Here is a 16002-nt window from a genome sequence, read left to right on the forward strand (position 1 = left end):
CCTCCCTCCCCCACCCTCTTTCTCCCTCTTTCTCCACAAGCCGCCCCCCTCAACCTGTCTGTCCCTCTCCTCTTGGTTCCCCACCTCTGTATCTAAGGAGAGTCTAAGAGCTTGTTATTGTTACCCTGAAATTAAAAAGACTCTCAGAAAAAAAAAAAATTAGTGTCCACGAGGAAAGGAAAAAAGTTGGCAGGGGGTAGGCGGCAGGGACACAGGCTGGCTGTGTTTCTAACTTTTGTCTAAACACTGATCAAACAGTGATCACTCTCAAGCAGCGTGGCTTACGTATGTTTTTTTTTTTAATTACCCTTTTAAAATGGGGTATAGCATTCATATATCACATGCACAATGTTAAGTATATAGCCTGAATACGTCTTATAAAATTAACCTACTTCCATAACTACCACTCAGATCAAGATATAGAATATTATCAGCACCCCCAACACCTTGTGCCTCCTTCATTTGGGTTGTTTTTTTTTTCACCACTACCATCACAATTCAACACTCACTCAAAAATAATTAGAAATTCTGGAGAAAGTGCAAATTCAAGAAATCACAGGCAATCCCAGAGGCGACACCCAACATATTTCCTCAGGCAGTCAACGTCCACATTTCTGTGGGACACAAGTACTCCCACACTCTGACACGTTCTTTATTTAGCCCTGTCTTCAAAAAAAAAAAAAAAAAACTTTTGAAAGCATAGAAATTTCCAAAGAACCTCCTGTCTCGCAGAGAAACAAGTGAGAAAGGAAGCTGGCGTGGAAGGGAGTGAAGGAAGGGGACAAGTGTCAGTTCTGCCCTCCCCCAGGCTCCTCTGGGAGACTGTGTCCCAATCAGAGCTTCACGTAGTTTCACTGGAGGCAGCGGCCCCCACCGGTGGGAAGGACCCATCATGAAAAAGATCCCAGGCCACATAAGCCAGGGCCACCAGAGCTGGCCAGTCCTTGCACAAGTCAGTCCCAACTTGGGGACTGGCTATGAGGATGGCACCTCACTCTTCTCCTAGCAAAATGGGATTGCTAGAACCAACCCCTCTGCCCACGAAGGAGCGCTGCGAAGGTGAGTGAAAGCACCCACATGAAACCACTTTGGAAGCAAAAGAAGGGAGAGCACAGTATCCAAGACATACCGTCTCAGAGTTTTAAAGTAGGGGTTGAAAACTCAAGCACCCTGGGGTCTGACAGGTATATTGAAGGGGGCAGCTGGTCAGGAGCAGTTGGGGCACGCTGAGACAAGGGCTCCCTGTCTGAAGGGGGCAGACACTTGGACGCCTGTTGATTGTTGCCACGTGGAGAATATAGGCTCAAGAAAGCAACATATTCTGATCTTTAAGCGAAACCAGAATCTCATTTTCATGTGAAATAATGCAATTTTTAAAATTTGACATGGAATCAGGGGCGCCTGAGTGGCTCAGTCAGTTAAGCATCTGCCTTCGGCTCAGATCGTGATCCCAGGGTCTTGGGATCGAGCGCCATGTTGGACTCTCTGCTCAGCGGGGAGTCTGCTTCTCCCTCTCCCTGCTGCGACCCCCCTGCTTTTACACTCTCTGTCAAATAAATAAATAAAATCTTTAAAATAAATAAATAAATAAAGATAGATAGATATAAAACTTGACATGGAATCTGGTTTAAAAGAAGGGGATACCATAAGCCAACGGACAAATATCAGCATGAGGACGTGACTTTCAGACCAACAGTTCCCAACCTCTGGTCAGGAGCTATTGGTCTTCCAGGCCAAGGCTGTCAATGTTTGCTCCCACCCCATCACTTTGGGGAGATCGGCATGTACCCTAGACAGAGGTGGCTCGCTGTGGCTAGGAGAGGACACACACTCCAGGCTAAGAATGACCAAATGAGTCCAGCATCCTCTTTAAAACAAACCAAAAACAGATTCTGAAATGCAAGTCCAGGAAGGAAATAGGTTTTTATCAAGACCTTCACAGACAATGGTGAGGCCTCCCCATTCCCGTTTCTAGTGCCCCATTGCCTGACCCCCCTTTCTCTGCAGGTGGAGGCCAGGGCTAGTGAGATAAGAACACAGGCAGTGAGCAGGTGATCAGGCCTCATCTCATGGACCTGGGGATGCTGCTCACCCCAATGGCCCCCCTGGTCCTCAAGCCCGAGGCTCCCTGCTGGCAGGGGCTGCGGGAGGAGGCTGTTGCTTACCTGCACATCCAGGTTTTTGCGAGAGGAGGCAGGTGTGTTGGCATAGGAACTGATGGAGGAGCTGGTGTTGATGTCATCGGTGCTGAGGTTGTCTATGGTGTCGCTGATCCCGCTGCTGACGGAGCTGCTGTCATCCCAGCTGCCGAGACAAACACATCCTGAGCACCCAAACCTCATGCTGGGTCAGCTCAGGCCAACAATACAGACAAGCGCATTCCAGCCCCGAAGGCGCCTGTGTCAGAAAGCCCCAGACGAAGCTCTTTTGCCTCTTTTGCCTCTAACGTGACTCACCTCCAGGGCACCGTCTATCCTTGCTGCTCTGGATTGGCAGCTGGGGGAAGTGGCTGAGACGGACCGTCCCCCACATGGAGCGTGCTGTCCTGAGCAGAGGGAGCTGAAGACCCTACCTGCCTCCTACCCCATCCTCAACTCCATCTTGGCAACTCTGCGGAAGCCAATGGCTACTTCGCAGACCTAGTGGCAGAGGAAGAGCGGTGGGCTTGGGGACTACTGCTGGAAGCAGAGAGAGTCAAGAGTGGCACTCTCCCCGGGGTCAGAGTGCAAAGATGAGCTGCTCTACGAATTCTCTGGACTTCACTCCTGGAGTGAAATGCCAAGGGAAGGAAAGCCCCAGAAGTCAGCAGACACCTGTCGATTCGACTAGCGCTTCTAACTCTAATAGCATCCCAGCATACATTGAAAATAGAGTTCATTTCCCAGCCCACAAATCCACTGAGGCCACGCCTACCGCTCAAGTCCAACCTCCAAGCAATGGTTCTTCTTTCTCCTCATCATGTCCCACCGCCACCAAGACTTTTAACCCATCCCCTGGTCCTACGGCGTCTACCTGCAAAATGTATCCGCGCGTGCCCAGCCCTCCACCTCTCCTGCTGTCTGCACTTCCAGCTGGTCTCAGCTCTGCCTGGGCGACTGCGAAGAGGCCGCTGGGCTCTGTGCCCCACTTCTCCCTAACAGTTCGTTCTCCTCACGGCAGCCAGGACCATCATTCTGAAACATGAATCACATCCTATGGCTCCACCGCTTACTACCCCTCCAGGGGCTTCTCAGGCACTTAAAGCCCCACACTCCTTCCTCTGGTGCTCAAGAGCCTCTGATCCGGCCTCCCTCTCCAGTCCTGCCTCGGGCCCACCTCTTCATCGCTCACTGGCTCCAGTCGCATGTGCTTCTTCTATGCCAACAGGGTTCTTGTGTTCAAGACTCTACAGTTGTTGTCCCTCTTCCTGGACACGCCCCTGCCTCCTTGTTAAGCGTCACCTCCTCAGAAAGGCCTCCCCTGGTCCCTGGGCCTACAGTGCTTGCGTCCCACACCCCAACCAAGCCTGCCGTATTTTCTCATTTGTTTGGTTGCAGGGTGGCGGGCACAGAGCAGGTGCTCAGTAAACACTTGTGAATTTAAACTCATGGGAGTGAGAAGTCGAGTGAACTACAAAGTAAGCATCCAATATAAATGTAATCTGATCTACTTGATATAGTGGAAAAAGGTGAGTATTCTTGTTTTCCTATTGTACAGGTGGAGACACTGAGGCTTAGAAAGGTAAGAAAGGTGGGGTGCCCAGGTGGCTCAGTTGGTTGGGCACCTGACTCTTGTTTCGGCTCAGGTCGCAGTCTTGGGGTCATGGGATCTGGCCCAGGGTCGGGCTCCTCACTCAGTCAGAACAGAGTCAGCTTGAGATTCTTCCCACCTCACTCTCCCTCTGCTCCCCTCCCCACCTCACTCACGTGTGTGCTCTCTCTCCAAAATAAAATCTTTGAAAGAAAAAAGAAAGGCAGGCAGGCAGGCAAGGTTGCACTAGGCCAGACAGCCAGTAAAAGATGGAACAGCACCTGGATCCAGCCGTTCTGACTCCAGAGCCACCTTCTTTACTGTGATGCCAAATGGCTTTCCGCCATGTCAGCCTTCAGGGCACACCAGATTGGGACATGGCTCACTTTCTCCGGAGGAGGCTGAGGCTCGGAGGGTCTTATCCACAGGCCATCTCCGCACTCCCACCTCCACCTGCAAGGCGATGCTGCAGCAAGGTCAGCCTCACCCCTTTGTGAGCCATGTCCCCTCTACCTCCAGGCGCATAGTACATGCTTATCCAACCCCTCCGGGCTGAACTCCTATGCAGAGGAAAGACAGGACAAGCTCCCACAACAAGTTACCACCATCTGTGGCCTCTGAGCTCGGCCTCCTTCTCCCAGCTCATTCTTTGACAAGCCACAACTCCTAGGCCTCAGTTTCTTTATGGGGGACACGTGGATGATACCACTAGGCTGGCAACCATGTTAAGCTCCACTGGAGAGAGCATGACCCAACAGATGAAAAAGGACCCAAATCGGCTCTCATGATGATTAAAAAAAAAAAAAAAAAAGTCACAGGAGTCTTTAATTTCATCTGCTCTCTGGGGTTAGCAATTTAATATATCTAAAATTTCCTATAATCCAGTGAAGAAGAAAGAGGATTGAAGAGAGGAGTGTGGCTGGCAGGGAGAAGGCGGGAAGTTAGTAACAGATGCCCATGAATCCAAGCCCCGGAGTTTTTGCTTTGAAATTGTACCCGCTCCTCCCGTATGGCCTTTCAACACCAAGCTGTTATTCCAGAAGGGCATGTGGCGCTTATTGTAAACGTGATGCTTCCCACATCGGTGCCCGCAGCATCTTGGGGCTGCCCTGACTGAGCTGGCCCGGAAAGGGAGAAGCCAGGGGCTGCCGCCACAGAAGGCGGGCGTGGGGACCCCAGGGATGAGGATGCAGTGACACAGAGGGCAGCCCGGGCTGAGCAAGAAGCTCTCTTTGTGCCAGAGACCAGCCGTCCCTGCATATGGAGAACCAGCCATGTCTCCCTCCCTTCTGGATCTCTTGGGATACTGGCAAGTCCGTTTGGATGTAAAAATCAGTTACTTCCAACTTGTCCTTTCCCCCAAATTCAGGCTGTAAGGGATCACGAGCCACCAAGATCAGAGTCAGTGAGTTCCAAGATGGGACTTGAAGGTAAAGTCCTTGCAGGAGCTGCCCTGGGATAACGGTGCTGCCCTAACAAGGGGACGTGGGGGCTAGACGCTGGCTCTTCTGGGCCCCTCTCAGATACTCACGGCATCCATAAACTTCTGAAGAGCTGTCAAGTGCCGGAATGATCTCTTCTAACTTGGCCTAAAGACGGCACTCCCCCAGCCTGCATGACCACACAGGAGATGCGGAGAAGAACAAAGCACACCTCTGGAAGAGATGCAGATGGAGCCTGAACCTCCAGGGGCCACTTCACCCTCACCTGCCCGAGAAGGCAGCTAGCACAGAGGGAAGCAGAGTCGAGAGGAATGACTGTCACATGAGCGCCTCTATCCAGCCATACCTGAGGCTCTGGGGAGACAGAAGCACCCCCTGGGTGGCTGGAAGTGAGAATTAATAAATTCCTTTCTTTTGTTCAAAACTAGTTTGCTTCAGTTTCTGTCACTTGGTATATTCATGCTACCGAACTGGGAACTGCCATTTGTTTGTAAAATGACTCCAGACATGTGGCTGAAGAGTCAGACAGGAAAAATGTAGAAAGCATGCAGAATTCGTTCAGGCAGGAAGAACATTAGTTGCATCAAATCAAGTGGCAAAGGCAATTAGGTACAACCTGCACCCGGGGTGCCAAAGTCCACTGACCCAGGTCCGGGTAAGCAATGTCGAAAGGGCTTACAGAAATGGATTACAACGGAAATGTGAAAGGAACACAGAGGATCTGTGTTTGCTGCATGGTGAAATGAGATGCCAGCTAAGAGGCTCAAAGGACCCAGGGTACACAGAGGAAAGAACTACAGTGTATTCAGCTATGGCTCTGGAACAATCATTCTGAAATACGATGTGACCATCCCTGCGTCTTGCTCTTGAACCCGTACGGTGGTTCGGAGCCCACTGGAGATGACAAACCTATTCCCCTTCATTGGGAGCAGATGACTTTAAATCCTTGGGAAGGTTTAAAAAGAGGAGGGGAGCTGAGGGAGTAAATCACAATATGAATGCTTAAGTACAGGATGAAATCTTTGTGATCACTGGGATAATCTCTGTATATTTATAATACTTAAAAGAATATGGGGCATATTAAAAGAATCTAAATAAAAACAGTCCTCTGATTTCCATTTTAAATGACTCCTCATTTCTGGTTTGAGATTTTTAAGATGAAAGGTTTAAGGACTGGGGGTCAGCCTGTAAAAAAAGAATTACAGTGTTTGAGAAAACTTAATTTATGACATTTTAACTTTAGTTTATTTGATTTGCAAGAGTTAAGTGCTTAGAAAGATTTTGCTTGTTAGGCTGGTAAGTCCACCCTGTCAGATGTTTGAAGAACTTGAGGAAACCAGGCATGTTGAACTTATGAGTCTAAAATATTTAAGGAAACTTAATTATCCAAGTTTCCAAACAGTACTAATTGTCAAAATTCAATTTGTTCAATCTAAATTAACAAAGTACTAATCAAATAACAAGTGGAAATCATCTTAATTTATACAAAAACACTTGGTTTATAGGTGAGATTTATAAGAAAACCTAGGTTTAAAAATCAAAGCTTTAGTAAATTGAAGAGTAAAACCTAATGAATTCTAAGACGTTCCTTTTGAGCACGAGAGCACTCCTTAGACATTTAGAAAACTATTATGGTAGAATTCGTTTTGTGAATGAATGAATGATTTTTATATGGGTGACCAGAAGAATAAATGAACCCAAGAGAGCACACCTCCTCTTTTTACTAGTTTTCCCCCACTCCAGTTCACCTTTGCTCTACATTTTAAGACTTCCAAAGCTACTCCACAAGTGCTCCCCAAATCTCACTGTATCCGACATCCTGGGGAGAGGAGCAGAGCAGAACCCCAGGCCCTCCTCCTGCCTCATGGGCTGTATTATAGGAAATTCAGAAGAACATGGGATACAGAGCCTGGCTGGTTTCCCTTTTTTTTTTTCACGACAGCATATCATGTTTATGCCCTATAAATTCTTTGGCAGAGACAGCTAGAGAAATGGCAAGAAGATGCTTCGAACGCATCAATGCAAACACACCGCTTCGCAGGCAGATCAGGCGTGCACCTTTCTCTCTACTCAATGAAACGCCTGCCACTGGCCGTCAAACAATGGCACAACAGGAGTGACAAGTGATTGGAACGGAAAACAACCTTCACCTATTTGTAGCCAATGGGTGGCTGGAAGGAACTCCATCAAACATTTGCCCTTGTTCTTCAAGACTCTTAAACTCACGATCTTTGGATCCTGAGCCAGGGACCTTGGATTCATTTGTTCACCTTACCCAGTCAGTCAGCGCCCTCTACGTGTCAGTCATCGTGCAAGGCAGTATGAATGTGGTGATGACCCCCAGGTGTTCCTACCCTCGACAGCAAGGCCAGGGGATGTGAAAGGCAAACACAGAGCCCAGACACAAACGGAAATGTAATGCAGGGAGATGAGCAAAGAGAAACTGCACCAACTAGCAACTGCACGGGTTCCAGACATTTCTACAGCCTTTGGTACCCCCCCCTCGAGCCACCAGCCGGATGCCAGCACAGGTAATAGTGACAGTCTGCAGTGTGCCAGATCCCAGGCCCACCAACGCTCTCTGCTGTTCCACACTCTCCTTCGAGGCATGGAAGTGGTGACATCAAGGGGCCAGAAGAGCCAGGCCGTGACCCCAGCCCTCCCCAGAACTACTTCCTGTTTGAGTCTGGAGACCTCATTTTCTCTCTAGGTCCCAGACGTCTGTAGAATGAGGGAGCTAGATGCAGCCATCCCGGAGGTTGCTTTCTAACTGACATCCTAGGAGTTTAAGCTCATAGAAAAGTTGGTACAGAGGCAAATGGGCATATGAAGGTCCCTACGGGTCTCAGAGCATCTCCTCCCAGTCAGTAAAAACTGCCCAAAAGGTAACTGGACTTTCTAGTCTTTGGGTTTCTTCATTGCTAATTTCACCCCTCCAAATATTTTTTTAAGCCCACACAATCTTTTAAATACTTGGAATAGGTGCCAATATCTCATACACGGGAGATAATCAGCTAGCCCTGAGTAGCAGCGGCCCTTTTTGGACAGAGACACGCTTTCCCATTTGACACAATCCCCACCTGAACCTCTTCACTCACCTGGCTGGCCCTGCAATTTGAATTTGCAGACCCTCCTATAGGGGCAACAATCCAAGTCACAATATAGAGTTTGCATTAGACCGCACTATTTATCCACAAAGGAATAGAATGCTATCTTACCTAATATTTATAGCCACCACTGAAGGTGTTTACCAAAAGCCAGGTACTGTACTAGGCACATTACATGTATTTTTCCACTTTCATTTTCCACTGGATAAAACAGAGGCTTAGGGCCCAGAGGTCATCAGAAGGGTGGTTTTCAAACCAGACTCCATGCAACCTTCTAGTTCATCCAAAATCGAGTACATATAGATCGGCTTGGAAATCTGTCTCCTAGCAGGTCAAATCACAAAAGAACCTCCACCAGCTGACAGCAGCCAAGTGCATCAAGAAGAGACCTCATTTTGACCACAACCATGGTTAGTCTACTTGCCTGTTTGTCTACTACCTCTTTTTTTTTTTTCCAATTATTTATTTATTTGACAGAGAGAGAGAGCAGGAGCAGGGGGAGCGGCAGGCAGAGGGAGAGGGAGAAGCAGGCTCCCCACAGAGCAGGGAACCCAATGCAAGGCTCGATCCTAGGACCCTGGGATCATGACCTGAGCCGAAGGCAGACGCTTAACTGACTGAGCCACCCAGGCACCCGTCTACTACTTCTTGAAAGACAGATGTGAAGAGAAAAGATTCTCCAAAAGTGATCAGAAAATCCACTCAAAAATGGAAATGCCCATAAGCAGGAGGATCCTGTTTCAGTCTTACAAGACATGCTGACATCACTGTGTCAGGAATTCAAATGCCACTCAGAAGGTTTAAAGCACAGTTTTAACAGCCAAACAAACACAAGCTATCTGCTACGAAGAACGCAGGTGAAAGCATCATAAATTATCTTAGCCCCTCACACTCCTTGTTTTCCTCCCTGTTGTGGGGAGTGCGCATTCCACAGAACCAAGGAGAGAAACGTGCCTTCACCCGTGCACCCCCTCCCCGAAAAACCACCTCTAATCTGGACACATTTTTAATATCAAGCTCTTCCAGGGAGTACCCAGAATGCAGCAGGAATTTGTAATGGTCCTGAATTAATGTGATTTCATATTTATAACTTCATCTCCCATGAAGCAAAAAAGCAAAATGGAATCCCAAGGTTAGGGGGATGATTAAACGGATTTTTCCACTAGGATTTACACACCCATGCGTGAGGAATCCTGCGTTTCAGCAAAAGACTCCAGCTCTGAGGAGTTACTGAAGGGTCCAGAGGGTCATTACACTCTTCAAACGGACTCCCTGTGAGATAATGTTGTTTACTCAAGGGAAAGACGTGCTAACCAATGTTGTAAAAAAAAAAAAAAAAATCAATCACTGTTGTTGCAGATACATATTCGTTCTCTGCTCAGTGATAAGCCACAGCAGGTTAGCTGGGAGGAACTACTGTAACTATGGTTCTTAAAAGCAGTCTTCACAAGCAGCAGCTGCTAACACCCTACCCCCAAACCGCAAAGCCTGGTCCACTTCCAGAAGGCCCTTCTTGCCCTCAGGAGCAGCCCGGGCCAGCCCCGCTCTCTGCCTCTCTCCTGGTGGCTGAACGCACGCTACAGAGCCACCAAGGCTGTGTCCGGGCCTTACCTGCTTACTTTTCCAGTTCCGCCCCAGAATCACAGCAGAGCTCACTTTCAAGGCCCCGTGCCCCCCGCCAGACAGCTGTATTCAGTTGCAAAAGCCCAGACTGGTGGAACTCGTTTTCTGGCTATTGTTCAAGGCAATTGTTCCCGTGAAACCCCAGGGCCCGAGCGGAATGAGATCCTTTGGTGTGGATGAGTGAGCAAGCCCAACTGTAGGCTTAGCAGTAACCCCTGGGGAAGGGAAAGGGTTTGGCTACCTTCATTTCCCACCAGACAGGTATGTTAACTATTTCCCTCCCAGGAGGTATTCTCAAGAGCATCACCTCCTCCAGCCACTGCTGGGGTCTATTAAGAAAATCCACCTTCAAAGACTGCAAGAGCACTCCTGCAGAACCCCACCTTTCCTTGTCTATCTGGGAATGATAATAATAGAACAGCCAACTTTAAATGAAGTTCAAAGTGGTGCTAGACCTCATGCTAATTACATGCATTATTTCAGTTAATCCTCACAACTCTATGACACAAATAACACTTACTGATGGCTTACGTATGTGCCAGGCCCTGTTACTTACATTTTCTCTGGGTACCATGAGATAGGTACTAACATGATACTGATTTTAGAGGTGAGACAACTAAGGCCTGGAAAGAAGTCCCAAAGGTCATACAACTAAGAAATGCTGAGGCTGGGGTTCAAACACAGGTCCCAGAGTGTGTAACCAGCTGTTTGTTTATTTATCTGATGCACTTTACTCCATGCATATCATATGTACTGTATGGGCTTCAATGTTTTCCACACCAAAAAAAAAAAAAAAAGAGTTACTCAAAAAAAGCCATAAGCAAGCCTCCTCTCTCTAGATTTCACCCTCTGAGATCAGCCTCCATGGTCTGCAAAATGGCCCAGAACTTGAGTTTGAATGAAAGTAAGGGCAGGGCGCCTGGGTGGCTCAGTCGTTAAGCGTCTGCCTTCAGCTCAGGTCATGATCTCAGGGTCCTGGGATTGAGTCCCGCATCGGGCTCCCGGCTCGGCAGGAAGCCTGCTTCTCCCTCGCCCACTCCCCCTGCTTGTGTTCCTGCTCTCGCTCTCTCTCTCTCTGTCAAATAAATAAATAAATAAAATCTTAAAAAAAAAAAAGAAAGTAAGTAAGGGCAGACACAAATCCCAGGGAATGCAGTCTCCTCTAGCAGTGGGCCAGGGGACCACAAAGCCCGGGAGGCTCCAGAGGGAGGCAGCACAGCCCTAGAGAGAAGAGTAAAATCGATTTATTTGAACCTTGGCTCTACCATTGACTTGGTCAGAGCACCTCCCCCCACCCGCACCCCCCAGGAGAGCCAGGCTTCCTCTCCTGCGATAGGGTGCTAACACCAGGCCTCAGGAGCCTCTCGTGGGGGGCCCAAACCAGATCTGCAGGCACTCCGGAGATAACCAGCTCCTGTCCGCTGCAGTACAGAAGCCCAGGAGCCGGGGAGAGCCACAGGCCCACATTACAAAACTGATGATGAAGTTCTAGGGCAAGAACTTGCTGCTTCTCGCTGCCAGCGTCCCAGGGGAGAAGCAGCCTCTATAGACGGTGCCAGGTGCAAGGCCGATAGTTTGGGGTGGAGAGAGACAGAAACAAGAGCCCCATAAAGAGGGCTCCCAGGGGATTTAGCAGCATTCAGAATGCCAGGGGTTGAGTTTCACCCTACAGCACCTTTGTCCCATTTTGGTAACTCATTCCTTTAACAAGTAGGTGGTCCCCAGAGTAAGCGTGAAATTCCTCCCTTTGGCTCCAGGGGCTGGGTCGGGCTGGAAAGCCCAGAAGGATGCCTTATGGCCTCATTGTTACAAGAGGCACCAGCGTGTCTGCTGACCTCAGCTACACAAAGCCCTCTCTCCTTCAAGGCTCCTCCAGAGAGGGCTGCTGATACTCGGTCCACTGCCGGTCAGCTTTGGCCAAAAGACCTCCTCAACAAACCCGTCCTGGTGTTCTCTTTACCTGAAGATATGTATACCCTGAACACGAACAGAATTCAGCACATCATATATAGCTAAGGCAAATCACAGCAAACACACAAGGTGACAACTTTATAGTGAGATTCAGGCACCCTCAGTTAGTAAACACACGTTACTCCACACACTACTATTACCCTACAAAGCACAAACTATTAATGTTCCCTTTTCATAAATGTGGAAACCGAGGCTTCCAGAGGCTAGGCAGTTTGCCCAAGATGCCAGAGCTAATAAATGGAGCTGGACTGGAACCTAGATCTGCCCGATTCTAAAACTCAAGTTCGTCTTAACCACATTAATCCAACTTAAGAGCAGAGGGAAGGATACTTTTTTAAAAAAGATTTTATTTATTTGGGGGGGGGCACATGAGGGGCAGAAGAAGAGGGAGAAACAGACTCCCCGCTGAGGAGGGAGCCTGATGTGGGGCTCAATCCCAGGACCCTGAGATCATGACCTGAGCCGAAGGCAGACAACTGACTGAGCCACCCAGGCACCCAGGAAAGGATACTTTTAAGTAGATCCCAGTCATATAAGAACTTACAACTCCCACATGTTATCCTAAAAGCCCAGGACACTTTTTAATGCAATCAAATTATTCCTAAAACATCTCCAAGTAGGTGAAGAAAGGTGGGAAGGGGCAAATTCCAGACAGGGCATTGGCTGGCTGCCTTAGGTCTAGAGTAGGTGGAGGGGGGATGTGGAATCCCACCATTCCCATTACCTACCCAGACACACACACACACGCACTCTCTCTCTCTCTCACTCTCTCAGTTCCCAATGCATCTTAGAGGTCTGGGGCAGCTGAGAGAGATGGCTGTACCCCCAAACCAATCCAGCCTCATTTCGCAGTTTGTCAGGGGCCTGCCCTTAAAAGCTACCCCTTCTGGGGCAACGGGGAAGGGAAGAGAACTCAGGTCAAGAAACAACCACTGGCTGGTTCAGTCAGAAGAGCGTGCGACTCTTGATCTCAAGGTCATGAGTTCGAGCCCCACATTGGGTATAGAGATAACTGAAAATAAAAATAAACTAAAAAAACAAAAACCAGAACAAAACCCACAAAACCAGAAACAACCACTCAAAATCAGCTTTGCAACCCAACAGCAGTTCAGCCCTAGCTAATTAGCCAACCCCAGCACACATGTGAGCAGCTAGTGCCAAGCTTGGGTCAGCATTAACATGCCGGGTGTACCACCTCTCCCTCCAGGACTCAGTAAATCCAGCCTCTCAGGAGGCCCCCTGAGAGCTCCAGGGCACAGTCCCAGCAGCCCAAGGCCAGCTCCAAGGCCATCAGCTGTCCCAGGTTTGACTTCCACTTAGGCTCCTGCCCCGCTGAACCAGGTACAAGCACAAATCCAATCACAGATCCATCCACCAGCCTGGAAGCCTCAGAAAGAGCAGAAAACTGCCAGGTAGGTCTTGCTGCAAAGCAGAGCTGCTTAAGAGCCGCCCCCCCCCCCCCCGCCCTGCCCAAAAATAAGCAGAATCTGGAAAGCCCAGACAGGCCATGCTTGCCAGTATCCTGTGCACTTCAGTGAGTCCTCTGCAACAAAAAGTGTCCTTCCTCCAGCTGAACCCACGTTTCAACTTGTAGATAAAGCCATTCCGACAGCCATCTGCCAAGCCCAACACGGAAGGCAGAGTGGTGGGTAAACCTAGGTTCCCATGCCGGCTCTGCCTCTTATTAGCCGTGTGACCTTGAGCAAGTTATTGAACCTCTCTTAGTTCCCACGGCCTCACCTCCAAATTGAGGATAATGTTGCTGGCTTTGCAAAGAACATGAAATGAGACAATGTCTGCTAGGTGCTTGGCTAGCAGTAGGTGATAATGAACATTTGTTTTCTCTTCCTCTTGTCTGGCTTAAAAATAGAAATGTTTCTCTTTGGGCAGCTTTATAGCAGCCCTAGCTAACAAGAAAAAATACTCATACTTAAATCTCCCATGCTATCTCTGCTGGAACCCAGTTTCCAGAAAAAAAACCCACCCAGTAATTTGCAGTATTAGTAAATACAACCGCAAGTTCACCCGGCTTCTTAGATTCCAAACAAAACCTCCAACTCCAAGTCATTTTCATGAGGGCCCTCCAAACCACTAGCAGCCCTTGCCGGGGCCCACACTGCCTCTCTCCAGCTCTCCCCCCCCCCACCTCCCCCAAACTGAAAGGTCTTCCCCCAAAAGCCCGGAGTAAGGATCTAAGACAGCTGGGTGGTCAATACCCAGTTTTTCAGTCTCAACAGCCTAACCTGATAAGATGGTCTGGAAAAGATTGACATTACCCAAATGTCCAGGTGGACCAAGGACATTTGGGCCATGCTCCAGCTTCCTCCAGAACTCTCAAGGTTAGAGTGAAAGGAGCTGGGGGTGGCAGGGTAAAGGATGCTGAAGTCCTGACCAGCGGCTCCCCCACCACCAAGCCCACGGGGGATTTTGGCAGCGGCACCCGTGGTTGCTCCGCTGGCCTTCCAGTATCATCCGAGGAACGACAAGGCAGGACACGCAGCACACCCCACCCCAGGCCCCAGAAATTTTAAGAAATCATCCTACCTGGTAAGGTTTCCAGGCCAGAGCATTTCACTACATTGTGGTCCTTAGAGAAAGCGGACAAAGAAGCCGGATGAATCTCACAGTGGCAACTCGTCAGCCAGCCAGCTGAGCCAGCCCACGTTGGGCCAGGGAAACCCGGGCACCCAGCAGCTCTGCTACTAAAGGACCAGTCAGACAGGGATCACTCTTCCCCAGCCCAGGAAAGAAATCTGATCCGCCAACAAAATTAACCCCTTAAGTGCTGAAGGAGCGAGAGGTCAGGCCCGACTGCTAGTATCAAGTCAGCTGTGAAAAGTTTCAGCGAAGCAAAAGCGAACACCAAACTCTGAAACCGCTACCGTAAAGCACCTAGTAGGAGAGCCCTCACGATGGTCCCAGGGGAATCTGCAACCATGGGTCACGCTGAATAAAATCTAAACGTGAAAAAACATTTAAAATCCCCATGGACTGGGCCAAAATGTTGGAAAAAATCCTTTCAGCCAAAAGTGCTACTATTAACAATGACACACAAAAAAATCACTGATAACCTGTCTTAGCTTATTCTATTGACAATTGAAAGCAAAGCATTTGATTGAAATGATTAGCCTACAGAGATAACTTCTGAACCTGAAAGGGAAAAGATACCTATCTCTACAATGAACAATGACGTACATAATTTCTGGTGATGTCAATTTTGATACAGTGCCAACAAAAATACACATTAATTCCTGATGCTTTTTTTTTTTTTTTTTTTTAAGGAAGTTCACTCTACGCATCACTACTGTAAACATTACGGTACAAAGGCTGGGAGGGGAGGTGGGATGGGAGAGAGTCCCAGTTCTGGGTTGGGAAGGGGTTGCACCGACTAATCCCTATTAAAACCTGTAATCAAGGAATTCAGAAGGAACTATGTAAACAGATGCTGTGAACAATGAACAACTGTTTTCCTCTTGAAAATTCAAAAGCAAAATTATGTTATAGCCACAAGCTTTTATTTTAAAATGAAGAAGGATTAAGATGCTCTCCAAAACCCCAACTCCCTCTCCAAAAATCCTACCAGTTGGCTCCTGGCAACTTTCAAAGACTTTCTCTGAGAAAGGCTCCCCCCCACCCCCCCGCCTGGCTTGGGCTACCTCTCCAGAAGGATGGGGGCGTAGGGGATCGCGTGTGTGTGCTGGGGGTGGGGTAGGGGAGGAAGTAATGACTGGCTCCAAGCAGGGTCTTGTGTGGTCAGTTTGCTCAGCAAACAGAAGCCTTTCAAAGGGGGAATGAACAGCCAGTCCTCCCCCAACCAAGAAGGAGGGAATAAAAAGGTCAGCTCAGAGAGGAAACAGGGTCTAGTGGGGCTTCCCAGGTGAATGTAAAGGCAAACGTGCCCAGGAGCAGAGATTGTAATCTGGAAGGAGTCCCAGCTGAAGTTAATCATTCACATCTCATCCCTCAGGGCCCTCCCTCACTTGAAAAAATGCTTAGAGCATCTGCAGTGGGGAGTGGGAGGCAGAGGCCAAGGGGGAGTGGAGGGTGAATTTGGGGAGGCAGTGTGGCTCAGATTTATTAAGACAAAAAGTCAGAATGGATCCAAACTCTGTCTGACAAAGATGTTTTAA

At 48.7% G+C, this 16002-nt stretch overlaps 1 protein-coding gene across 8 annotated transcripts in view; it reads right to left on the minus strand.

Annotated features, from left to right (window-relative positions):
* NAV2 (neuron navigator 2) overlaps positions 1-16002 on the minus strand; it is a 393377-nt gene that overhangs the window by 74690 nt on the left and 302685 nt on the right. For all 8 annotated transcript variants that reach the window (XR_010406923.1, XM_045894013.3, XM_064576736.1 and 5 more), the window contains one exon: positions 2166-2304. Coding sequence is in view for 7 of the 8 variants with exons in the window: in XM_045894013.3 (XP_045749969.2) it covers positions 2166-2304 (139 nt within the window). In the remaining variant the exon portion in view is untranslated. The remainder of the gene's footprint in view (positions 1-2165; positions 2305-16002) is intronic.

This window comes from Mirounga angustirostris, unplaced genomic scaffold, assembly GCF_029215605.1.
Source record: "Mirounga angustirostris isolate CCGP_5_RB_7025 unplaced genomic scaffold, mMirAng1.0.hap1 SCAF_13, whole genome shotgun sequence".
Lineage (NCBI taxonomy): Eukaryota > Metazoa > Chordata > Mammalia > Carnivora > Phocidae > Mirounga > Mirounga angustirostris.